Below are 26556 nucleotides of genomic sequence, written 5' to 3' on the forward strand. Positions count from 1 at the left end.
GATGATGTAAGAGGGACCGAAGAGCCTGTCAGGCATCTACCAGGCGACCAAAAAGAAGGTTCTAAGAGGAATTCAGGACGGTTATGGAGAAGACTGAAGAGGACAGTAGGAAGTTCTGCAGAGGTACTGAGGAGCCTATGTTTGCTTTTTGTCCTGCATAACTTCTCGTGCCATACACCGTGAGCTGGTAGAAGACCTTACTACGGCTAATTTCATTTCAGCCTGTAGAGCCTTCATAACTCATCATTTCCAGCCGAAAATGATACTATCAGATAACGCAACCACCCTCGAAAGCGCCGCTCGAATACTGCAAAAGCGCTAAGAAAGTGCTGCTTAAATATTGAAAAAGCTCTACGAAAGCGCTGAAAAAAAATACGGAAAATACTTTTTAGACTGCCAAATTCAATGGTGTTTCATCCCAAAGCGCGCTCCTTGCGTATGGTGGTTTTTGAGGGCACCTCGTCGGTCTCACCAAAGAGGCTCTGAAGAAAATGCTTGGACGTACGCGACTCAAGTTTAATGAGTTCCGCATAATCATCACGAAAATCGAGACCATTCATAACGATTGCCCTCTCACCTACATATCATCCGATTTGCATGATCCTCAGCACTTACACCCTCATATCTTTAAGGAGACTGCTTAACGAGCCTTCCGTACGACCCAGCCACCGAAGAAGAGCTACTGGATCCCACTAGAAGCCTTCTCGTGAGATGAGAAGTCATCTCTTAAACATGTTTTCTCGTCAACAACGCATTCTCAAGTCCTTTTGGAAACGCTGGTAGAGGAGCTATTTAACCAGCCTACGCGAAGGTCACTTCGTTTTTCGCAAACATTTTGAGTCCAACGCAAAAATTGGGGACATCATACTGGCTTAGGCGAGAGTACTGGTCACAACGAAAGGCTTAGAATAGACTGAAAATGGGCCATTGTAGAGACTTTCATCGTCACCGCAGATGGGGAAGTCAATGTTGCTGAAATTCACACCGCCGAAGATAAGACAAGCCGCCGTGTCTCAATACTGTATCCATTAGAAGCCACTGAAACGGGCGAAGCTTCTCCACTTTACCCGATCCAAACCGCCTGTTTAGATCCATTCGCAACACTTCGCGCCTCGTGTCGAGCAGCGTTTGCAGCAAAGAAACGCATACAGATAATGGTGGAAGAACAATATTCTCTCGGGCCAGGAGTATTTCGAAAATTGCATAAACGTTTGATTTTCTGTCATATATTTGGTATCATTTTACGCCATCGTTTTCGCATTTGTAAGGATCGAAAAGAATCTATTCCTTACTTTTAATTGTTGGATAGTGATGATGCGTTGTATTGTTGCACGGATGTTTGAGTATTTTACAATGACCAAATTATTAGTTGCCGAAAGGAGACTTACTGAGACAGACTGACTGAAAGTTAAGAGTAGACGGCTTCAAGGCTTAAAAATACACTTGGCTGAAAGTTAAAAGTGGACTCGCTGTGATGACAACTGAAAGTAGACTGCACTGAAGAATTACTAAAAGTGGACTGCCTAGTGGCTAGAAGTAGACTGACTCAAAGCTTAAAACACACTGACTGACAATCTGGAATAAGGGCAACATTTATACGGAGAAGCAAGGTCGTTTAGGATTAGGTGTCCCAACGGGAATAAATATTCTGCGTGTAAATGTAACACCTATGTGAAGAATTGGCAAGTTTGAAGGCCAGAGCCATCGGCAGATGACCTGTTGGCGGAAGAGGGGGGGGGAGGGTTGCAAGCGTGGGAACGAGAGGGGAAGGAAAGGAGTACGGATGGCCGTTCCTTACATAGCATCCCGGGTCGAAAGATTGCGTCCCGCAATCTATAAAGAGATATTTAGTCAATGTTGGATCGGGCAAACAAAGGTGCGACATTTTTTGAAGTTTTATGAAGAGAACGTGGGTTCCGCAGCAGGCGAGAATCCAAAGGTCCATGAATGGGAACATCTACCCGGTAGCCGTAATGCCAGAAACATCTGTAACATAACCAGGTCCAGGGCTGAGAAGTCCGTAGTTGCTTGAGCGTTGAACTAAACGTGGTCTCTGTGGATTTTTTGTTCGTTAGCTCTTGTGGCTGACAGGGGGGTGTCTAAACCTAGAACACATTGCCTATCAGAAAGGGGATGGGGAGATTTGTGACTGGGACAGCGTCTATTTCTTAGCACACTGTCGCGGCAGTCGATACGAGGGATGTGCTCCGGCTGGCGGAGGATAATATAATTTTTAGTACATTTTTTTGGCGCGCACCGATGATAACCAAATGCGATATTAGACCTGTAAAGTTGGCTTGAAGGAAGGGTAAGGAAATTAGGAAAAGAATGTGTAGATATTATCAGAGTCTTTTAAAACAGTAAGTGCAATATTTAACCGGCCATGGATAAATCTTCTTTCGTTGATGGGTCTTCAGTTACTTGTGCAGATGAAAAGTGTGGGCGATAGTAAGTTATGTTGAGTTGTGCGATGAGGGTGTCGAATAATTGGTCAGGAATCGGCTGTTGGAGAGGGCTGGTGAAGTCGTACGAGTATTTAGTGTAGAAAAAAGGTATAATAAAGATAATCTGTTAGTTTCATCTTCGCATTGGGCCTCGGGCGGGTTAGTGGATCATTGAATTGCTGAGTGCTGTAGCAGTTTTGTGTTTCTGTGAACCTTGTTTCTGGTTTCTTGAATTTAGAGCAATAATTTTGTATGATAGAATTCATGGAGACATTGCCAGGAATATCGTCGGCTTGGTTAGCAATGAATTTGGTTGAAAGAACGTGAGGTGGTTCAAAATTCTCGGCAGATGCCGTGGTTGTTGCAGTAGAACGAACAGCCGTAGGTTCGAATGAAGAGTTTCTCTGTGAAGAGGTAGTTTCTTCGATATTGCTAGGTCGTCGGTTGCACTGTGTTTGAAAATCTTCGGTTGAAGAAATGGCGATATTACTCTTGATATTCTTGGGGCAGGCTTGATCTTCGTTTTGGTAGTAGGATATGGTTGTTAAATCTTTTTGATTACGCGATACGGTAGCGCATTTCATGAATGATTCGTCTTCCTGCAGTGCTGAGACGTCATTTGAGGGTTGATCTCCTATCGTTTTTGGAAGTTCAGGTGTAATTGTTGGAAAGAAAAGAGGTTCAGTGGTAGTAATGTTGGTATCTTCTGGAGTTAGTCTCTCGCTGAGTATGGAATTTACATGAATTTTTGCTGGTACTTCAACGTCAGCCTGCCGTGCAGAAATGTCTCTCGAAATTTGTCCAAATTTCTTCAATTGACGTGTAATTTTTTCGTTCCATACTGTTTTAATCAACGTCGTATTTATCTTGATAGATTTCTGCATTCTGTGAATAAATTAGCGTTTGCCGACTAGATGGCGCTATAGAATTGCTAAACGTTAAGGATGGCACTGGTAAAAGTCTGTTCAGGCGTTCGGGGTTCGAGGTTCACTGTCACCAAATGTAAGGTTCGAAAATCAAACTCTCTTCCTTACTTTTAAAATATTGGAGAATGGGAGGAACAGTGTAATGCGTTGTATTGTTGCACTGTGGTACAAGTGTTTGTGAAGACTGAAGACTTACGGAAGAGTAAAGGTAGACTGCCTGTGATGGCACTTGAAATTGGACTGAAGCTGAGCTACCAAAAGGTAGAAACACACTGCTTGAAAGTTAAAAGTACACTACTGACAATCTGGAAAAAGGGCAACATTTATACGGAGAAGCAAGGTCATTTAGGATTAGGTGTCCCAATGGGAATAAATATTCTGCGTGTAAATGTAACACCTATGTGAAGAATTGGCAAGTTTGAAGGCCAGAGCCATCGGCAGATGACCTGTTGGCGGAAGAGGGGGGGGGGTTGCAAGCGTGGGAACGAGAGGGGAAGGTAAGGAGTACGGATGGCCGTTCCTTACACATGCTTGAACTCGGATACTATGCCTCCTCTTTTTTACTCAGGTCCGATGCTCAGTTGACGTCTTGCTGTTCCACCCGTTACGCTCCGTGATTAATTTTCTTCTACTCATCTCATTAGTCTTCTATTGTGAGTCGTGTTTACCTCGAATAAACTTACATCGGTATCGTAATTTCTGACAATGTTTGGAGCTAAGAGAGATATAACGTTGAGCCCCCTGGATAACGTTATGATGAGGATGGTACGTATCGGAGAAATAATCGGTAAGAAATTTAATCGATAATCAAATTTTTTAACAGACGAATGATCGCCGTTTTTTTTTCTGATTATCGACGGTGATCGGTAATCGCCCATGAAATAATCGGGCGACAAGTCTGGGATGGTATGTCTTTATATGTTTAATCTTAACTCTAAAATAGTTTTGCATCATTGAATTCAACTAAAATTAAAAGCAAACTTCCTACTAAAAACAGGTTCTCACATATTAATTTCAGTAGCAATAGCAGAGTAAATTTCTGTTGATGGCCTCTTTATTATAGTAATAATTATAGCACATAGGCCTTCTGCACTCATCACTGCCAATATTCATCTATTGAATATGACGATTTTTTTCCACACTCCTTCTCCTCTCACCCTTTTGGTAAATGTTTATATTAGGAAAAAAAACGATTTCAGTTTTCGTTTTGCATTTTTAATGATTAACACGTAAATAAAAAGCCTTTTTTATTTTATGCTGTTATGTAGTTTCATGTCTATCGTAGTGTTGGGCCTGTGACTTATATTTTATATTTTATATATTGTATTTTATATTTTATATTTTATATTTTATATTTTATATTTTATATTACACCACCAAGAAACCAGCTGAGGTTGCTCGTCCGTCGCCTCTCTGCCCGTCAACCCACGCCTGCTATAGTGGCACATCTATCTTTTTTGCATTTGCTCGTCCTTTTGTCACAGTCTCTGTCCGTCAAAACGCCCGCTATAGTTGTCCGTCTACCCACTTTTTGCCTCAGCCAGTTCCCCCGTAGATTCTCTGCAACTTCAACCTACTCTGCCCGCCAAGAAACACGCTGTAGTTGCCAGTCGACTCCTCTTTGCCCGTCGGCCCACTCTCTGCCCGCCGGCCTACTTTCCACCCGCCAAAATGCATGCTGCATGGACCATTTATCTTTTGGTTGCATATGCCCGTCCTTTCCTCTCAGTCTGAGCCCGTCCAATCGCCCGCTACAGGGGCCCATCCACCTATTCTTTGCTTCTGGCCGTCTTCCCCCGTACCGTCTCTGCCCATCGGTCCACTGACTGCTTGCAAAACTGTTCATAGTAGTTGGCTGTCGATCCACTCGTTGCATCTGACCGTCCTGCATCCCACAGTATTTGCCCGTCATGCCTTCTTAATTTGTTATTTTACACACCCGCTATCCCTAGCCGTTGGCTTACCTACTGGCACGCCCACCCGGTTTAAGCTAAGCCCGTAGACTGAAAAATGGCCAAAATCCACATTTCCACCCACATTCTAGTCTTCCAGATCCCCATCCCGCCGATTCGCTACAGCCGGCGGCGGTCTGAACCCTTTTTCAGGGAGTCCCATGAAATCAAGCCAATTACAGCAAAAGCACAGCGTGACAGACAAACTCCTTTTTCAATTTCTTTGTTGCTTTATAGAGCAGAGATGTTGATGTTCTTGCGCAGTACTTCACCTAAAATTTGAACTAATGTTTTTGACCACGCCCTCGACGAAAAAGTATTCAAATCCGGACGATGAAGTAAAAGTGGGCGATGTCGAACTTAAATCATCAGAGGCGTAGATATGGAACGCCAAATGAGCATCTACTTAATAAACAAATTACCTCGATTTTTTTAAGAAACATTCTTTCAAATGAAAAACGAAACGGATCTGAAAAAGACATGACAGAACAACACTACTGTCTTCCTCTGTGTGGATATGGTTGCGTGATGACATGAAAACAAATGTCATTATGTATTATCTACAGTTAAAGATATGGCCAACTTTACAGTTGTACAAACTGTGAACGAAAGGCTGGACATGTCGTCACGCAACACTGGTCAGTCATTAAGACAAACTTTAGTAAAAACGTTTCAATCATTTGATTTATTCAAAATTTCTATTTGCGAAAGGAAAATCCGCATTTATACTAAGATCATCAATCACGCCTCATTTGCAACAGGTGAAGCGAACGTCATTCAAGGCCGTGTTGTCGTAGTGACCAATTCCTCCGTCGTACGGTTGGACACGAGTTTCGATTCCGCAAAGGCCATTTGCACATTCTTCGCTGTACTGACCCCAATCGCCGTGAGTGTTGCCAAGGCCGTTAATTTCACCACCATTGGAACATCGAAAACGGATGTCATTTGCTGCAGTGTTGTCCGCTTCAGTTCCATTAGGACTTACCCGCAACTGGAAACTCTTCATGTAGCCACCGAAAGGACACGTCTGAACCGCGTGATAATCTCCAGAACTGGATGATGGATGAAGTATTAGAACAATTCGTGAAAGATAATATCAATAATTCTGTAATCTGTTTGTTGCTTTTACAATCTAACTGAGGATGTGAGGTTGGTGACAGATTGATCGTTGCAAAAGAGAACGATGGTGTTGAGCGCAGTGTCGTCAAATCGGGGTGTGGCGAGCTCATTTCGAGTCTGGTAACTGACGACCCTCGATCCACTTGGGCAATGCTCCAACGGTCCCCATTCACCCTCCGTTCCACCATTAGTTACTGTGATAATTTCTCTTGGTGCTCTAGTGGTACTGGGTGGTAGCGTTGGTATAACGGTCTCTTCAGTTTGGCAATTGACACCGATGGCTACGGACAGCAGGAAAAAGTTTAGCACGAGTTTCAACATCTTGACTTATTACGGTGAGTGCAGAAGGTATACTGCGGTACTTAATTTTAGTTTGTCCTAGTGTAGACGGAGCAACAGGGCTCTATTTGTTTCGCTCTGCCGTTATGTATGTCGTAAACGAGACTTTGGATTCTACTGTTTAAGACTACGTATTCATTTTGAACGCTCAATCTTGATTGGGTTTCTTTCCCTTATCAATGTTAGAAGGCTGTCGATAATAAGTACAAGATCCGCTTCGTAACAGCGGATGCATTCTGTACACTACTGTGCTTTAAAAGTATATTACCTAGATGTCTACATTGTCACACGGCCAAGATTTCTGTTGTTTATGTCCTGTACAGGAACCCACGAATGTATATATTTGTGCATAATTACACGATAGCATGTAAGCTGCGCATAAGCCCGTCTATCACACCCGTCATTCTAATTTTCGTCATTTTTTCTTTCTCGAGCCTTATCTCAGTGAGCGCAACGGCGACCGGATTTTTAATTCACCGTTAGTATGATAGTTCTTTTAATAATATGCTGTTGCCATGCTCATTTGTCATTAGGTGTTTCACACTTGGTTTCCAACCAAAACGTTTGCCACATTGTTTGTATATAGGCTAATCTGTAAAGTTTACGTAATGAACCCTTTAACCGCGTTTTATTATTTACCATTAATTTGAAATCCTTTTTTACTCGTTTTTCTATTTTTTTACGTAAACTGAATAGTGCTGTCCTCTTGAAAATTAAAATGATAGAGAGTTAAGGAATAATTAAACTTCGCGCCTATTTTAGCCACAAATGAAGCCAGATAATGTTAATAACTTTGGTGGAATTCCCGATCATGCTGGTTTAGTTGCAAAGATGTGGGCATTGATAACTTGTTCCAGCCCTTCCTTTCTTAGCTTAGTTTGCCATATCTTAGATTGTTTGACTTTTTCCCAATCTCAAGATGTTGCGTAAGTTCTGCAAGTGTTATTCAAAAACCGGTGCTCGTTTTAACGGGTAGCCGACGTGTGTTGCTGGCACGCAGAAAAAAAAAGGAAATAAAAAAAATCAGGTTTGTTGTAGACCTACAGTATCTATACCTACAAATACACATATATAAATACCTATCGTGTGACAAATGAGTGAGAACCAAAACAAGCCAAGGGGACCGTTGGCTTTTTGTTCATCGATGGGAAAAGCTGTAATAGTTTTAATTCGCCAGACTCTTAATGAAATGCTATCCTTTCCTTATCTAGCGTGTTGCGGCTGCAGTGCTAATGGTTAAAATGGAGACTTCATGGCCATAGAACCACTGAGCTACCTCAACCGAAAACAATACTGGAATTGATTTGCCCCAATCTTGTCTTTGCAGAGGTAATGCGTGAGAAGGTCGATTCTTTTTGCGGTTTCTGCTTGCCACAAATTTTGCCGCTAGCGTTTTTCGACAATAATAGAAGTACGTACAACAGATGCGGGGAACAGACAACGGTAAGTAAAACAGAGATTCATTAGCTACGAGGCAATTCATTTTAATGAAATAGAAACGCCATTTTGGCACAGTAGGTCCCTGCTGTTTTTATCTCAACTTGTGTTTCATGGCGTTTCGTATACCGAAATGTTACGACAGACCGCTACGATTTATGATGTATAAATCGCCTTAAGCATATACGCTGTCGAAGGAGCAAATCGAAGCTACTGTCGCACATGTTGCAAGCAAAGAATAAGTATGCATCTACCGTTGGATGCACGCATAAACAAAAATTTTTTTTCGTAATCTAGGTGCTTGATGTAAAAAGAAAGAGAATGATTCCTAAGGGCAAATGGCAATGCAGAACTAAAAATATTTCTGTTTAGCTTTTTGTTTTTCTTATTTTTTCTTTACTCACATGAATCATTAGGAGTGCATACATATGACGAAACTTACAGTATTGTTCGTTTTACACAAATCCGTAAAAATCCTGGGAAATATCTTTGTGCTGGTTAAACCGTTTTGCCAGCGCTGGCACTACTGGCAACAGATTTTATAACCATTGTGTTATCCCTTGTCGTGTATGTTTGGTTTAAGATTGGCGGGTCTGCGACCAAAATTGGCATCAATGGTGTCAAATATCTAAAATAACAAAAAAATTCTAACTGGTTGTTAATGCCTACTGACGTTTGCTCACGCTGTTTATTTGCAGTTCGCTAAATAATATGGGGTTACGTCATACACATATTGAACGATCGAACTATCTTAACGTATGTTCCAGTTGAGACGTTAATTGACGTGCAAATAATTTGAGTTTTGCTACCAACAGTCACAGTTATAGAAAGGCGCTGCCCCACTTGCATGCCTGGAGTTCGAACAGTTTTGTATGATCCAGTATCTGTTCTTGATGTAGCACGTCACTACCCAATGGAAGAGAAATCAATCACCATGTCGACAAAGCAAACGGGTTCGTTAAATTGCTTGGTATTACACTGTAGTTGTCGTAGTTGTTGATGTTGATGTTGTAGACATCGTTGATGTTAAACACGTTGACGTTGTAGTCGCCGTATCTGTCGTGGTAGTCGTACTGTTATGTTGTCGACGATGTAGAAATCGCTGTTGCGGTTCCTGTGGCAGTCGTTTCCCGATACTTCAAACGATGGCCCCCAAAATAAACCCAATTTGCCGAAGACTAGGCCAAGGGATCCAAAAATAAAACAGACCTTCCATAATTTTTTCTTCTTTTTATCTGCGCGTATTAGATAAAAATTGCAAGGTTAATGAATTTTCTTCGAATTAAGAACAATCCTCGGCGAGAGTTAGGTTGCTTCTCGTAGTAGTTTGAATTGATGTCGTAGAAATAATCGACGTCGTAAACGCCCTGATTGTGGTTCGTTTTGTCAATGGTTGTTGTGCATATTTTGTTCTATATCGTCTAACGATAGACTTCTGTGGGCTCAGCTCGCCGAAATCGGGTTGGTCATCATGGTCCATCATCATCATCCATCATAAACCTTCCATTGGCCACTACCGTTTGTCCGCAATTGACGGCATACTCGGCCAGCATTTCTCATCCACAGTGAAGTCGTCAGTTTCAAACGGGGTTAAGCTATTTGATACAAATAAGAAAAAACGCCTAACGTTTACCAAATACCAATGAAACAGCACTAAGAAGAACCCGAGTAGTTTCGCTGTAGTTTTGCATGGCGTCATCACATTGATACAACAGCGAATGTCTATACTGTCTGTTTTATTGAAAGCTAAGTCACTTAACAGGAGAATCATTAGCGTAGATTTTGCGGCTTTTTTAACCAATGGCTTAGCGCACAAGACGAACACTGTTAAAAAAAGGCCCCGAATTTCGGTGAAATTTGCACCTAAGTCGGACTCTGCCAGATAGGTGGAAATATCACCTAAAAAAAAATTTAGGGGAGGCTCCCTGAAATTGGTAAAAGTCCTCCGAAAAGAGGTTAAAATAACACCTAAATTAAAACACGTATTTACCGAAAAATGAAACCAAATGGCCCGTTCTTGTACTAGCTATTTATATGAATAATTAAAATAATGCAGTAAATCCAAATGAAAATGACATTTATTGTTAATGTATCTTAGTTTACATATTAAGAAGAACACAAAAGTATACATTTGGAACCGAAAAACATAAATTGGAGTACATTTACAAACACAATGAAGAAGTCTTCATTTTATCCACCAGTGCGGAAAAGGAATGGACGGATGGACAAGTATCAGTTGCTTCGTCCTTTACGCCTAAAACGTAGGACTGAAGAAACAGCAATGCGTTTTGAACCTTGTTGCTGTATTTGAAGTGAAAGACGTAGTAGCTTGCCATTAATCCAATAACAGCATCCGCAGTTGTGTTAAATCTCACAAATGGTTTACCCTCCAAAATGAGGTGGATTGTCGATCCGATGTATAGGATAAACGGCGATCCCCTTGTTTCCTGTTCGATGCAACTTGCAAGGTTAGCTGATTCCTATTAATTAAAACAATAGTCAGATTAACTTTGATTGGTAAGCGGTAATTCTATTACCATTCTGGAATCGACTAAATGTCGAGCTGCTTTATCACCTCTTCCTTTTCCAGGAACCAAGAATGGTAATAATTCAAGGGCAGCTCTCGAACACATTTCTTGGGCAAAATAAAAAATAAAACAGTTAGCCATTAAAACATTTGCGATTCTTTAGTGAAATTTTTTACCAGGCGACATGTTCTGAAAAGGTTTGGACGATAATAGAGATGCTACTTGTTTCTTATTTGTAGTTTTCGCTGCTTCAATGATGAATTTGGCAGATTGGGTCCACATTTCTCGAAAAATTTCGCATGGTTTCTTCATTATTAATTCAAACTCGAAGAAAAGCTATAATCAAAATATTTCAATTGATAATCAATAGATATTTTGCACTTTAAAAATTGCCTTGGATTTATTTTAAAACTTACAAAAGTTTGATGTTTAAGAAATGGGCAGTGGCTGTCTATGAATTTCTCAATTCTGCCTGATTCAGGTATCCATTGCATAACTCGAATTCTTCTGATCGAGAAAGTAAGTTTGACGAGATTGTCCACTGCAGTACTATAAGGGGCCGTTCCGTTTTTATAAATATCCAACATCTTGGCTACATTTTGACCATAAGATATGGTATCGCTGTCATCTAAAACCAATTCGTACACAATTTTCAAAAGTGAAATATGTTTAAAAAGGTAGAGTACGTACCCATTGCCATTGCCATTGATTTGGTAAGTCCTACCAAATAAAGTGAGTTTTAGAGTTATCTAGGAAATACAACAGGCTATTGAAATTGTCACCGTGAACTTTTTTTCAAAATATAAATACCATGTCCAGCAACAGGAGTAGAAGCACTTGTAACTACTTCTAGAAAGCCATCTAGAAAGTAACAGAAATTGGATATTATATGATCATCGTAATGAACTAGTTGACAAAAAACCATACATACCATGCGAAGTACCAGGAGTAGCAACAACTGTCATTGTTGAAGGAGCCAAAACTGTGCTTTCTATGAAAATAAAGGAATAATATGCATTGTGTTTATTGTTCTTACTAATATTATCAATTTCAACTAATACATACCTTTTGTAGCAGAAAGGAGAGACATTTGTGCTGGGGTTTTGAAAGAACACTTAATTATAGATCCAGACTTAACTGGTGAATCCTCACCCATAACAACCCATAACCCTTCTTTAACATAACTTTGCCTTTTTAAAACCAAGTCACGATCCCTTACAGAGTTTCGAGCTGTTTCACTCTTGGCTATCAATTTTTGGGTGATCAAAGCAAGATCAGAAAATGTTCCATTCTCATTCGAAAAACCAATCTCAAAATTATCATCAGAGTCCTCGTCTCCTTTAGTATCAAGCACTACAATAACATTTTTTCGACCAGAATCTACCATTCTTAAAGTAGTTGGAAGTTACTTTTTTACTTTTAAAATTGAAAACTTACCTGTGCTGCACAATTGAAGTGTGTAGGCGGTGTAGCTATTAATGGTCGACTAATTTGAAAGAGCTTGGGTAGGTTAGAGTTGACAAAACGTATGTGACGTTGCCATACAGTACAATATGGCGAACAATTATTTATCGTTTATTTCACTTTTGGTAACGATAAAGTCAGACAAAGGGTACATGCAATTTGTTGATACAGATAAATCAACGGGATGTTGTAATTGGTACACTTTGTGGTCAAGAAGCTCGCTGACAAATAAAAGTTGATGAAAGTTTGTACTGGGTGCGTAGACCTTTAAATAGATCAGGAGCAAAGGGAGATCTATATATTTGTACCATTTGTTGGATACTCTTGATGTGCGTACACTTGCTGTCTCTCAGTGATGAGATTGTTTTTGACAAAACAGAAATGATTTCTTTGTTCACAAAATCTGTTGTTGCTTCCATAACAGTCTGTACATCTACTTGATTAAATTTTCTTTCATCAGACAGACGAAGTAGAAATAATGCAGGGTCAATGTAAACAAAATTAATAGTATTTAAGTTCATTTATATGGAAGACAAAATAAATGATATTTACTAGTTATGTGGCTTCTGAAGCACTTGTTCTTCTGTTGAAAAGATAGATGCTGCAGCAAGGGGTGAATTAAGACCCTGTATTTCTTCTCGTAACATTACATCTTCTTCTTCTGAATCATCAGGTGCTAGGTCTACTGCTTCAATATTTTGTTCAAAGAATGTTGGATGGTGAGACTGCAAATGTTTTCTTAGTCCATCTTCTGTAAGATATCTTCTGTCACAACTGCTCAAACAAGTTACATCAAATGTACGATCACCTCGATGAACTGTCCTATAATGTGATAACATTTCTATTTTTGTGCGTGTACGAGCAGTGCAATTCACGACTTCACATTCGATTCCTAAAGGCGTAGAGCAACGAATATACATACTTCAATACTAATCGGAGGCAAACAGTGCTACACATTTTAATTCACTTATTAATATTTCATACCTATATTTTCTGCTTGAATTTCCATGATGCAGCAAATCTGGAACACACTAGAGTTAAAAGTCAGGGCACAACAGACGAACTATTTTTATGAAGTCTGACCGTTTCAAGTTTCATGAAAACATAAACAATAAGCAGCGCCACCTTTCGGGGTGGCAACTCCGTTTTTTAGTTTGTTAACACCATTATCGGGTGCGTCAACCCCGGTTTCTGGTGTGTGAAACCCACAATGTATTTTTCGGGTAAAAATTCACCATTTTTTTCGTAAAAACTGAAAATCACCGTTTTTAGGTAAAATTACCGATTTTAGAGGAGGTAAATTACCGAAAAAAGTACATATTTTTAACAGTGAAGTCAAACACGGCCGGTATTGTATCACCATATGGATCAAAAGGCTGTTCCCTACATAAAGAGCTTCTTCCTTTTATTAATCTTGGAACAAATTCATTTTGCACATAGATCTCACTACATCAACGGCGTTGGCCATTTTCGTGTCTTTAGCTTTCTGTCACGTAGGGAATGTTTTGTGTGAAATGCAGTGGCCTACTATAGCTGTTGTTATCAAACTTATTAGAGTGAACCTTCTTAATAAATATGTTTTCTAAAACCATAAGAATTTTAATGCAAAGTTTAATACAAGGGGAAGGTTGAGGTGCATTTCTGAACTTTTGAATTTATGATTTGAATTTTGCCTGTGGCTTAAAGTATCTTTAGATGATAACCTACCTTTTTACTTGCCCCAACAAGGTAATCCACGAAATAGAGGGTGGGTTGAAATTATATGAAGCAATGCAGCAGGCGAGACAAAAATCTAAAAATAGATATCAAGGTGTTTTTAAATCTGCCGTTCGCTTGGATAAGATAAGGGTGAGCCATTCGCTTTACCGGTTGACAACTACAACCAAACATTCTGTTACTTTCCACTTTTGAACGCTGCGCAGTATAGGATATTGAGTGGGCTAGTTGAAGAGAAGAATCAAAACATACGTACGTTTTGCTGAGCGTAGAACACGTAAACGGAAACCTAATTGCCATTGAATTTTTTAAAAATGTTTCCGAGCAGGTGTGTTGACGTATATACAGATAAGACAATACTTCTCGTAAGGATACAGGGAATTTCAAAGGTCGGTACCGTTATCATATATGTCCAATCATTTGCAACCTAATTAATGAAAACTCGATTTTTATCTTTAAGTGCTTTCAAAGTAGCGAAAACCCTTTTTGTATTTCATTCAATGAAAGAAATGAAACTATAGCCACTAAATTGGTAATAGATGTCTCAAACTATGCTTAAAATTCTCAACATATTCCGAAAACTGTGAAATTGGACGAAACCGAAGAAGGAAAGCTTGGCAGTGGCAGTTATGGGTTTGTCTGTAAGGGAACATGCGTAAATAAGGTGGTAGCCGTCAAGAAAATATTAAAAGAACATGGTAATAGCGAAAAAAATTATCAAAACTCGAAGAGAAATGAACATAAAGACCTTGATCATGAAAAGGTACTGAGGTTACTCTACGTCGACGATACAACGAACAAAGACTTCACGTACCGTAGTTAATTGATTTAAGACGGTTGATCAGAAGTTAAGATTTGGTTTCATTAACTTTATAGATATCTCGTTTTGGAACTGTGCGCTGGAACGTTGACGGTCAATTGCGGGAACAAATACAAAGGACCAACATTACCACCAGATGAGCTGGTCCTTTACCAAATTGCCAATGGGTTGAATTACATTCATTCGAGAGATTTGGTGCACCGCGATGTCAAGCCAGATATATCCTCATCTCAATGTCAACACCTGTCAGCATGAAATTACCCGATTTTGGATTTGTTAAAAAAATGAGTGCTCAAGAGACTTTTTCGCAGAGCGGATTCAAAGGAACTTTGAACTGAATGGCGCCTGAAACGTTGGAAAATTCTAAATAGTGCCACCGACGAAACGGAAGTACTGCCGCGCGGAACAATTGAAAGTGGCACATTTTCAGCTGGATGTTTCTTTTTCTATTTTGTGTCTCGCGGCTTGCATCCGTTTGAAAGTCCTGTTCTCCTTCCCAGCAATATGGTGCACAACAACCCCATAGAGTTTGTGTGCTACAAGCAAAGTAATTGGTGACAAAGATGCTTTTTAGTATAGAATACATTTAATTTCAGTTTCTTGGCAGTTTTGCGCAGAGAAGATAGTTCTGGTCAAAATCTTTGCAAAATAATTGGGGAAATGATTAAAAAAAGGAAGAAAGAGTCAAATTGTCCGATGTCATTAAACGTCTGACGTCTGTATTAAATGCATTCTATTAGATATCCTTTTCGTCAAGTCTTGAAATCTGGATGTTAACTTAATCAATTTAGGTAAATTCAAGGCGGTGGCAATGTCACTGCCACCACGAGAACTACCACCATCAACAAGAACAAGAAGTTGCTTCCACCCAAAAAAAACGGTTCTTGCTTGCGGTTATATGATGGAGCAGTGATTTTTTTTCGCTGCAGCAAATGGCTCTATTCCTTTTTCTAATTGGAAGCAACAACAAAACAAATTACAAACTCAACATGGTACAAGAATTGTGACACTAAAATTTAGCGTGAGTCACATCCTTTTCTAGTTTTCCCGTCGGCGCGCTGTTAACTACAGCGAATGCAAATACCATCACGTTAAACAATTATGGTGAAGGTAGAACGAGATGATGTTTTTCAATGAAAATATGTTTCTCGTTAATGCCGTGTTAAGTTGTTTGTTGTATAAAGAAAAAGACTCAATCCCTCCGATTATTTCAGGAGAATGGAACCCAGTTGGCTGCTGGCTGCCTAGAAGGGGATGTCATTGTCTGGAATTATCCAGGTGGTGATCTTCTTTTTCAAACGAAGCAACTTTTGAATTTGACCGAGCAAATTGAATGAAATCCAATCAAACAAAACTTAATGGCTTCATTTGCTTTCTTCGTAAGTGAAAAACATTGATTCAGTCTTTTGGTTGTTGGTCTGTTATTATTGGCGCCTGATTGATGCTAGAAGTAGTGAAGCTAAGGATTGTCCAAAAAAAATTTTTCGGCTCTAGTTAATTCTGAAAAATGACATTATCCTTTCATCTAATTAAACATTTGTGATCTACTGTTAACATAGTGGTTAAAAAAGAAAAAAAGAAGAAAAAGTCTGTTGAAACAGAGCGGTTGGTTTTCCATTTGTACATGTCTAAGCCATACATTCGACTCTCCGCCGTCAACGACATCATCAAATGGACAAATCTGATAAGGGCTGCAAGCGGACCATTAGTGGTTCCAGCCGGTAGGAACGTGTTTGGCTTGCCACATCCGTTTAACCTGCTATATACGTGCATTACGTGGCTTGCCATGTTACCCGTCAACACTAAAATAACCTGAACGCCTCGATGTGACGAAATCTTTGAGTTGTGGGAAAAACTCTTTAAATGTAGGGGAGACCGGACCCATCTTGGACAGTTTTGGTTTTACCCCATTATGTACCACCCTACTTACGCGAAATAAATAAAATTTGTTAAAACTGAATTTACAACGTATCCGCTACCCCCTTAATTTTTTTCAGAGATGTAATATAATTTGTTTAGAATTTATTACCGTTTTTATTTTGAGGTGAGTTTCGACGAAATCGGGGTGACTTTGTACGGACACCTGTACCACTTTGGACGTGGTCAAAAGAGGTAGATTGTGTTGGATGAAAATTTGAATTTTTTTCATACTATTAACTACTAAATTAGCGAACAATTTAAATGTAATTTTAATAGGATGTGACGTGAAATAAAATACTTTTATTATACCTGAAAAATTTCATTTTACTGATAAGGAAGACATAGGAGGAGGTGGAGCCAAGACAGAATCGATAATTTGGTAACAGAAATTTTTCAAGTTTTTTTCTCTGATTTGTCTTAGTCATGTTATATTCTAAATGTTTCCTTAAATTTCAAAATTTTAAATTTTCGCGCTTAGACTTGGCCCATCCCATGCACGCCTATTTGGTGTCCAACATCACCCCTGCCGTTTGTACAAATTGGCCCCAAAAAACAACTTTCGCAGAATAAATGATGCTATTGAAAGTTGAATAAGGAAAATTATTTTTCTTTTGAAATATTATTAAGAAAACTATGGTCTACTTACCTCTAATATCTATTAACGTATAAATATAGAATTACACTTTAAAAAATCATCGATTAAGAACGAAGAAAAATACAGACTTTTTTGTATTTTTATTTTTTGTTCAATCGACTACCATTTTAATTGATATAGTTACCTTTACGATGGTACATGGTTTGGTAGATATTTTATGTGGTAGCTCGTATACCAACGTGGTACAACATATCTACCATATATCTACCACCAGTATCGTAGATGTCAGTCTACCACATTTGGCACTAACTGCCAGGCAGAGTGTTTTATTTCATGGCTGGTAGGACATCTTTAACCAGATTAGTATATAATGATGGCTAAAACGCAATTTCGCAAGATGTTGTTGTCCTTGAATTTTATTCTATTGGGAGCATTATAGTTCACTTAATATTCAAGAATCTATTTACTAACAAAATAGAGCCACTTTGGCTTTGCGCACATTTGGAGATGATACAGAAACCTTTGTCGGCCCATCCCACTTTCTGTAAATTACTGAGGCACATTTTTGCTAAGTTACCATATATAGACAGGATCATGCTTTCTTAAACTGTTGTCTTCAATTTTTTGGTTTCTACGCATCCCGCGCTTTAGCGCTTCCTTTGTTTTAACACTGATGTATATCTACACCCACGCAATTTTTTGCGACCAGTGCGCTTCTTTTGTTTTAAGTTTTAAGTGTATCTCTATCTATACCCACGCCATTTTTTGCGGCCAGTACACGTTAAGCTTTCATCTCGGCGTATGGACCAAACACTTCGGCTGAATTTTGCAACTCATAATTGGAGGTGAGTTTGTTCCATCATTTTTTAATTGGATTTGAAGTAATTTCAGTGTAGTGTGAATGTTTAGTTTTAGGGCGAAATTTGTAGGGAATGTCAGAAAACATTCAAACGCTCAGCAAGGCTGCACTAAGTGACCATTTACTGAGTAAAGGATACAACGAAGAATTTGTGTATCAGTTATTTGGTAAGTATTACAATTGTTGTATTATATCATTTATGTTGTCTAGTAATTTTCTCTATTAGATAATGGCATTAATGGTGAAGCTCTCCTAGAGATGACTGAGGATGACATTGAGAGGATGAAGGTTTTGAGCTTTGGACAAAAACTTAAGCTTAGGAAACTGGTTAAATCATTGAAGTTACCACACATCTCGTCACAGTTTCTAGCTCCTTCGCAAAACCAACCTTCACTATTGGCTACTCCTTCACGGTTTATGGATAGCACTTCATCGTAGGCAGTTTTTGAAGAGCTTGGAAAGTACTGAAGTCTGCTACTGACTACCTCATCGCCTATCCACGCTTTGTCGACTTCGAGAAAGGCCAACTCGTAAATTAACATTAAATATGTTATAATATATGATCTAATTATATTTTTATTCTAGATTGTCAACGACTTAAGGCTTCGTTATCCTTCTTCAGAAAGTTTTGACGTGAACTTCAGTCAGATATATCTACCCAAAATCATGAAAATTGGAGCTCTCAAGGAGAAACAGCTATCCATCAAACCTAATCCAAAAAACAACGCTAAAGGTAATTTTTTCACATTTCAAATATTGCATGGGCTTTAGTACGTATTTTGATTTTCAGGGATAATTGCCGGGCTGTACTACCTCATCAAACTTACCCCTGACGTTGGTAAAGTTAAAAATACCCCGATTGAAGACATTCTGGAAAGTTTCATCGTGTATCTCAAGGTAATTAGAAACTACACCATCACATTGCGATTAATCTTAACATCAATTTGTTTTTTACAGGAAAATGCTTCCCTGGACGATTTCATCAAAAAGAAGCCAAAGCATCTTTCGCAGCCATTTATCATCTGCCGCGGCTCCGCTGAAAGCGTTATGGACTACACCGTGGTTCTCGACTTCACGCTTGTTCCTTTTGGAAGTGACCTGTCCCATGCTTTTCAAGTGCTCTACGCGTCGTTCCACGCATTTAACTTGCAGTATCCTAAATTTCTGAGGCAGTTCTACAAATTTTTTGATATGTTTGTAGTTAAGATCCCAAACATTGTTTGCCCGTCTGTTTCAACCTTACAAACTGATATTTGCAATTATGTTGTGGACGAATCTTCATCTGACCCTTCAGATTGAACTGGAACCACATATTCCCTCCAATCAAGAATATTTGTATTTTCTTGTGTGTTTTGGATATAAGCCGTATATCCAAGGAAATAAACGGTGGAATTTCAAATTTGTTTTATTGTTTATATGAATGCCTGTGTATAAACAGGCAAATACCTTAATAAAAACCGGGATTTCTATTTGGTTTGATTGATGCATCTACCACGTATCTAGTAGATCCCACTAAAAGCGTGGTAGCTGCTTCTGGTTGGTAGCTACTTGGTAGACCTTTGAAATCTGGCAGATACTTCTACTTTTCTGGTCGCCAAATGGTAGCTGTTTCCATTTATCTACCATTTGGTAGGTATTTGGTAGTACCAAAAGATTTACAGTGAAGTTGAGTGCGAAAATTGTTCGAAAATACAAAAAAAATGATGTGAGTTTTTCTTTTAAAAAATGTGTTACATTAATCCTGATTTATATGCCCCTTTTTATTTGTTGAAGATCTGGATAATTGATTTGCACTGAATGAAAACACAAAAAATTTGGCCTCTTGTACACCATCCTATGATATCAAGGTAAAGTTGTTTGTTTTGGAAGAATGATTAGCACGATAAGAGACAACGAGTGACAGAAACAAATTCTAACGCAAGTAAACTTTCGCCTTAAAGTTGATTGCAAACACAGATTTGGTCAACAGACAGCGAAGTGTCCGTTTACAGCACCAATTCGCGGAATCTCCTGAATGGAGTTTATTCTTCTGCTTGGTGTCCAAACTTAAAGCCGAGAGAAAACATCGAAGCTGAAAGGAAACCGCCCAACAACTTCGTTTTTGCTTGGTAAAGTAATCATATAATCCAGGGCAATTTCCCTCGTACCCAAGCTTGCAAGTCATGGTCATTGCTGTGTTATTTCAAGCTCCAAAAAAATCTTTTAAATTAGTTCCAGTACAAGCAGTAAACCTCTCGAGATAAAGAGTGACGAGTTGCCAAAATTTTCTTCGTTTTACAGTTTGGAATTTACATACTTCCTCATCCCTTTTAAAAGAAGAATACTTAGGTAGAGATGTTGAGGTAGCCAAAAGGAATAAAAATGTTTTTCTTTAACTTGAAGGATGGTGATATCTATTTAAAAAAATCCAACAATCTAATATCGTAAGACGCGAAAGGTTGAAATAGCATTTCATAAGTTTTCCCTTTTTACCCTAGTATTTATTATTGTATAATTTTATAATATTTATTCTTTGCTTTTCATTCACTGCAGGTGGACAGATTTTAATTTGGAATCCTTTGGAAAATGCGCAAGAATACCGGATTCTTCCTCGTGCGCATCGATGGTTTACGCTTTTTCGCTTGCCTTTTCACCTGACGGGCGAGTTCTTTCTTCTTCATCAGACGATTCCAATTATTCAATGATCCTATGGTCGACTGAGGTGAGTAAAGTGATTCAACATCGTTCTCTTTTGCCTTCGTATTTTTTTCTCAGTCTTCGGTATAACACAAAAAGCAGTAAAACATTGAAAATATTTCACAAAATTAATGTCGGTAGAACACATGAGGAGATAGTGTTTTATTGCCGTTTGGCTGATGGTTACATATTGTACATTATTTAGTAGATTGCTCCAGTCAATCCATCATTCTCTTCTACCCTGCCTTTCGTTTTCAATTCCTGCTACAATTTAAGATGTCAATAATAAATGCGCCCTCTCCCGCTCTCACTTAAATGAATGCTGATCCTCCATTATCGTAATTTTCCTTTCGTTTCTTCTTTTAATTTTTTCAGACGTGGACGCCCATTTACACTATTCAAGTTCCATACGGTTTATTTCACCAACCTTCCTGGTCGTCTGGGGATGCAAATGAATATAAAATAGCATGTCCCATGTTCGAACAGGTAAAAGATTATCCTTCTACACGAGTTGGGCTAAAGCAATTCTTTGTGAAGCTTTGTGATTGTTCTTTTTTTTTTGCGGCTCATCCGCATCGTCTAACATATGTAATATATTTCTCATATGTTTTTCTTAACTTTAGCTCCACGTGGTTGAATGTACCGTCGGCAACGAAGCAAGGTGATCCCGCGAATAGTTTCTTACGTAAATATAGCCACTGTTTGACTCGCAATCTACAAAGCCACTTGAGGAAAACAAGTCAAACTACTCGACAATAAATAGAAACCGAAATGCAGTAGGCCTATGCAGCCGATACTACAATTTCTTTTAGTTTTCGGAAAAGATGCGTTACCAACTCGTCAGTAGACAAATGTTATGCCTCTGTACCCCACGAGTAACGTACATTTTCCCACTTGTGTTATTTGGTAATCAGTTTTGGGTTTTCCAGCGGTAAGCGACATAAAAGCCGGACAGAAAAACTTGTTTCGAAACTAATCTGGTCAAGGGTTAAAACTGTCATTTTGTTGTATCCTCCCTATTCGTGTTTGTGTAACGAACGAGACGAAGAGTCGCGATCTATCGCCAAATAGTTTAACAATTCTACCACTACTGACAACCAGATGAAAGTTTCTGGTTTAATACCTGAAACGGCCTGTACCCTCCCAAACGTTAGTACCAGTAGGCTAATGCAAATGCCACACATCCGTACAGGAAAGAAAACACAATAATGCAATGTAGCCACATCCTTGAAAGTCGCAGCTTCAACCAAAACACCCCGGATGCCAAATACAAGTCTTTCTGTATGTTTTAGACAGCAGTCATCCCCTGTTAATACTTTAGTAGAGTAGTCTCACACTTAGTGGTTGGCTTTTCTTCCTTTCCTTTTTTTTTCGAGAAATTTGAAAGCTGGAAGGCAAACTTTGATCATTAACATGCGTAAAAAACATGTTGAAATCCTCCTGGATACAACTGGTGATTTATTTGCCATGTATACAAATTTGATGTCGTTGGCAACTTGATAAGTAACTTGCGATGCATTTGGCATCGGACCCTTGTAGTTGTAGTCTTTATTACAATGTTGATATAAAGTTGATTTGTACGGTTCTGGAGGAAAATATCGGAACAAAAACAAATTAAATGATTTCTGTGAAACCGTAAACACCGTGGCCATCAGGGGGAAGAGCATTATCTCCATCCATTAGCGACGTCCTCCTCGTAACCGATAACTCACAAAATATTTTTGTGATGCAGGTAAACGAATTTGTCGGCCATTTCTTTCCAACCGTCAAGACATTCTTCATTATTTATTCTTCTTCCTGAACTATAGCTTTTTTTATAATTTTTGTGGCCCCTGTTTCCACTTGGATTTTCTCTTTCTATATCCTTCCAATAGTCGGCAAACATGAAGAGATTTTCACTGTAATACTACCATTGCATATTGTTTTCCCTCTTGAATATAAGGTTATCCTCTGATTTCAGTTATTGACTTTCGCCTGTCATCTTTTTGGGAACTGATATAAATAAAACAAAAAAAAAAATGGTGGCCCGACTTACTATAGAAAAAAAAGTACGTGACAGAGACATGAGCCACTGATTTGATAAAGAAAGTAAATAATAATAATAATGAAAAGACTTGTAGCTGACTGAACAGCCTGCATCTTTTGGGGTACAAAATCTGAAAATCTGAGAAATGGATTGAAAGTACTTTACCCAGCCGAGTTTGAAAAATAACGAGGTCGAACAAAGCCTAATCCATTTTGGGCTAAAGCAGTTATACTATGTAAGACGTATATCTTTGGTTTTGGCCCCTTATCTTTCATCTCTCTACATAAGAGCGGTTCGGAAGGAAGAAACATGGATGTCATCATTTCATTATTATGGCGGTGCGATGATGCTGGACGAATCCTCCGCGAATTATTTCTTCTTCGCAAACGCTTGGTAATTGTTATTATGTGTTATATATCTTGTTCAGGAAATTGAAACCAATCGTTTTGGCTTAGGCATGAACACAATGCGTTTTTTTAAATCGTATACTTATTCCGACTACTTATTCCGACGGCAATTCCCGAAAGAATATGCAATACCTAGCAAAAGGACCTTTTTATGACAGTTCGAAGGAGTTTAGCCAAGAAATGTAGGAAAAGTTAATAAGAATAATTAATAAGAAATCGAAAAAATTTGAGTTGGCTGTTGCACCTAACAACCAACCCAACCAATTGCTAATAACTAACCTACTTATACTAGCACCTAACTTATGCATGAGTTTGTTTCCGTCATCATGCCATGTGTTATCCCACTACGTTTTTGCTGGACAACCCTGATTGGCCGGCTAATCAGGGTTCCGTAATGGCGTAGGTAGTGGAACGTCACTATGACATAGAAGAGGGAAATTCAAGTCACGGGAGACGTGTCGGTCACGGGATCCAATTATAAACCGCGGATTCACAACTGGATCACGCGATAGTGAGGTCACCACGGCTCCAATAGAGTGCGGTGCACACAAGTATTTTATACCTTTTTTTTCCGCACGAAAACTGCGTTTGTAAGAAGTTGCGGGAGTCCCGGACAATGACGCATTTTAAGTTTTTTCAAATGGCTTTCAGAGGAATTGGTTTAATGAACTTTATTTGAATTATTACGCTGAATCAGAACACACGCATGATTTACAAGTTGACTAGTAGTAATAGTACCTGATACTAATCGCCATCTTCTTCCCCATCACTACTGCATCAGTTTCATTGTCTGCTGCGACCTATAAAATTAGTCCAACTATAGGGTCTAGCTGTTAGAACTTCCAAGTCTTAAAGCGCTAGATCCAGTACAAAAGCAATTAGACCGTCATAACATGCATCAAGTCGCATATAATATCCCATATTAATACAACCTGGTTAACTGGCCATCGTTGAATATCCCATTGCACTGATGATTTGACTCATACATAAAATAAAATAAAGTTCATTAAATGATTTCCTCTGAATTCAACATGAAGCTGGTGAGCAACAAGAAATCATCAAATTCATTTCACTTATTCTAATACTGAAATGTTTTTTACAGTTTATCATCACCGCTGTGTTTGCTGTCGCTGCACCTTCTAGCTACAAAGTTTCAGCTAACCAGCCCCAAGATGCCCTGCACCAAGGTAATCTACTCCAAGCTACGCTGCACCAGCCTACTCCGCACCAGCCTACTCCGCACCAGCCTATAAAGCATTCCAGCAACTTACGCAAAACTTGATTGATGAAATTAAATATTTATCAACCATATTGCCAAAAGCAGACTAGATAAGACAAGATTTTCACGGCCCTTCTCGTTCCTGTATTGGATAAATTACAATGCAATAATGATCCATCACGGTCGTTTTCCCTTGTCTGACGTCTTCTGAGACAACGTTAATATCAGAATTGACCGTGTTGCTGAAACCAAATCAATATCGAAAACTGCTATGTATCTGTTAACAGTTTCATTCTATTACTTAACTTACATATCTATATCCAGTAGAACATCCAAGGACATTCCCTTGCCAGGCAATAAATTTCATATCGAGCAAGTTGTGAAGTGTTAAAGAACAAAGTCATAGGAAATTAGGATAAATAAGGCGTAACATCGATCTTCTCTTACGTTGGTCAAATTTTTTTTACCGATATTTTATTATACGCACGCACATTGCAGGGTTAATTCTAAATGTGAAAAAAAAGTGGGAACAGTCGTATTAGGTATTACCGGCCAGGGGCACCGGTTCTAAATTTTCTTTAATGTCTTGTTTGTGTATAGGAAAATGTTTTGTCTAATTACCGAACGACTTGATGATTTAACTTTTTTTCGAAATTCGAATAGAAATATGATACAAGATTTTATGTTAAAAATTTGTTTCGTTTCCATCAGTTTATTTGAACATTAATAAGTTAGGCCTGCATAGTTCGCATCACACAGACATCACTAACGAAATACTTATATCTTAATATCCGAGTCCGGTGCGCGCATAAGGGAGAGCAGGTGCAACTGGAAGTTCGTATTCGTGTACAGGAGCAACTGGCAACTCGTAGACGTGGACGGGAGCGACTGGCAAATGGTCAACCTTGGGCTGGAATCCGGCATCATCAGCAATCCACGTCAAGGTGAATTTCTCGCCTTCAGGAGAAACCCAGTAAGATGATCCTTTGTTGGTGTTGCCTAGGACATCACCGTACGATTCTTTGCCGTAAGAATCATAAGTGACTCCTTGCATCTTTTTCTGGACCTGAGACTCCTCACGGGTAGTGTAGTCAGGCTGAACAAAGCTGCGGGTTGAAACTATTATTAATCCCTTTGGACCACAGGGGGAAACTGTTTAGTGTTAACCCTCAATGGCCGTCAGTGACTGTCACTGTGGCAGCCAATGCTACATTCGTTAAACAGTGTGAATTTTCAGCGTTGGATGTCGCCCAAAAATGATCGGTAAAAATGATCGGCAAAATTTGATCGCCGATCCGATCTTTTGCACTTCGATCGGATCGCCCGATCCGATCAAACTGAAAAGATCGGATCAGCGATCGAGATCGGAAAATTGATCGGCGCGGCAAGTCTGGCCGTGACCATCGCTTTCAAATGTAGGTTGAAGAAACGACACACCCTTTTCTGTCGACTACATAAGCTTGTGTGATGGTGATTCAAGATATTAGTTGTTCAGCTCCTCAACAGTACTCAACATGAGACTTGCCGCGCCGATCAATTTTCCGATCTCGATCGCCGATCATTTTTACCGATCATTTTTTTGCGACATCTAACGCTGAAAATTGCTCATTGAGCCATTGAGGGTTAACACTAAACAGTTTCCCTCAATTGGACTTCGAAAAAAATAGTAGTGAAAGAGAACATGCGACTGCAAAATCTACAGCTAGATGGCGAAAAGTTTGATCGGTAAAAACGATCGGATCGCGATCAATTTTTTGGGATCGCCGATCCGATCTCCGATCTTTCTCAAAAGATATCTTTCTCAAAAGGTCGAATCGGCGATCAATTTTTGATCGCGATCGCGGCAAGTCTGGTCACGGCCCTTTAGTGGTTACCTATGGTTTACATTCCAGGCCATAGCTCTTGCAATGCAGTGATTGCACGCAGCGAATAGGCAGCGATAGCGACGTGCGTGTGCCTATACTTTTGCTGTTGTTTCTTGGGGAATTAACAACCTTTCTCTTGATTTCGGCAAAGACGTTCACTTTGAAGCAGCACCGGAAATTAAAATGCCCGGTTTCAAGAAATTCAATACTTTTATACAATGCATTAACACGCTTTGGTACCTTT

At 39.2% G+C, this 26556-nt stretch overlaps 2 protein-coding genes, 2 long non-coding RNA genes and 1 pseudogene across 5 annotated transcripts; 2 read left to right on the forward strand and 3 right to left on the reverse strand.

Moving 5' to 3' along the window:
* Positions 1-5838: 5838 nt before the first annotated feature.
* Positions 5839-6817, reverse strand: LOC130685749 (vitelline membrane outer layer protein 1 homolog). The gene is made up of 2 exons (XM_057509072.2): positions 6452-6817; positions 5839-6374 (listed from the first exon to the last, which is right to left on the reverse strand). Exons 1-2 carry the CDS (start codon positions 6760-6762, stop codon positions 6071-6073), a joined length of 615 nt encoding a protein of 204 aa, XP_057365055.1. The 5' UTR covers positions 6763-6817; the 3' UTR covers positions 5839-6070.
* Positions 6818-10321: 3504 nt separating this feature from the next.
* LOC130685750 (uncharacterized) lies at positions 10322-12257 on the reverse strand. Of its 2 annotated transcripts, XM_057509074.2 has the most exons (9): positions 12183-12257; positions 11811-11840; positions 11677-11736; positions 11556-11606; positions 11436-11494; positions 11162-11373; positions 10922-11081; positions 10755-10852; positions 10324-10697 (listed from the first exon to the last, which is right to left on the reverse strand). In XM_057509074.2, the coding sequence occupies exons 5-9, from the start codon at positions 11449-11451 to the stop codon at positions 10380-10382; spliced, it is 804 nt and encodes a 267-aa protein (XP_057365057.1). In that variant the 5' UTR covers positions 11452-11494; positions 11556-11606; positions 11677-11736; positions 11811-11840; positions 12183-12257; the 3' UTR covers positions 10324-10379. The 2 variants fall into 2 exon arrangements, with proteins under 2 accessions (XP_057365058.1, XP_057365057.1); XM_057509075.2 differs by having other exon boundaries at positions 10322-10697; positions 11436-11465; positions 11593-11606; positions 11811-12251.
* Positions 12258-12261: 4 nt separating this feature from the next.
* On the reverse strand, positions 12262-13326 carry LOC130685751 (uncharacterized). The gene is made up of 3 exons (XR_008999660.1): positions 13194-13326; positions 12762-13101; positions 12262-12659 (listed from the first exon to the last, which is right to left on the reverse strand). It is a non-coding gene; the product is annotated as an uncharacterized LOC130685751 (long non-coding RNA).
* A 1150-nt stretch (positions 13327-14476) lies between these two features.
* On the forward strand, positions 14477-15480 carry LOC132088288 (uncharacterized). The gene is made up of 3 exons (XR_009421745.1): positions 14477-14735; positions 14802-15292; positions 15353-15480. It is a non-coding gene; the product is annotated as an uncharacterized LOC132088288 (long non-coding RNA).
* A 76-nt stretch (positions 15481-15556) lies between these two features.
* On the forward strand, positions 15557-16082 carry LOC130685708 (uncharacterized; annotated as a pseudogene).
* The last annotated feature ends 10474 nt before the right edge of the window (positions 16083-26556 follow it).

Source organism: Daphnia carinata, chromosome 9 (genome assembly GCF_022539665.2).
Source record: "Daphnia carinata strain CSIRO-1 chromosome 9, CSIRO_AGI_Dcar_HiC_V3, whole genome shotgun sequence".
NCBI lineage: Eukaryota > Metazoa > Arthropoda > Branchiopoda > Diplostraca > Daphniidae > Daphnia > Daphnia carinata.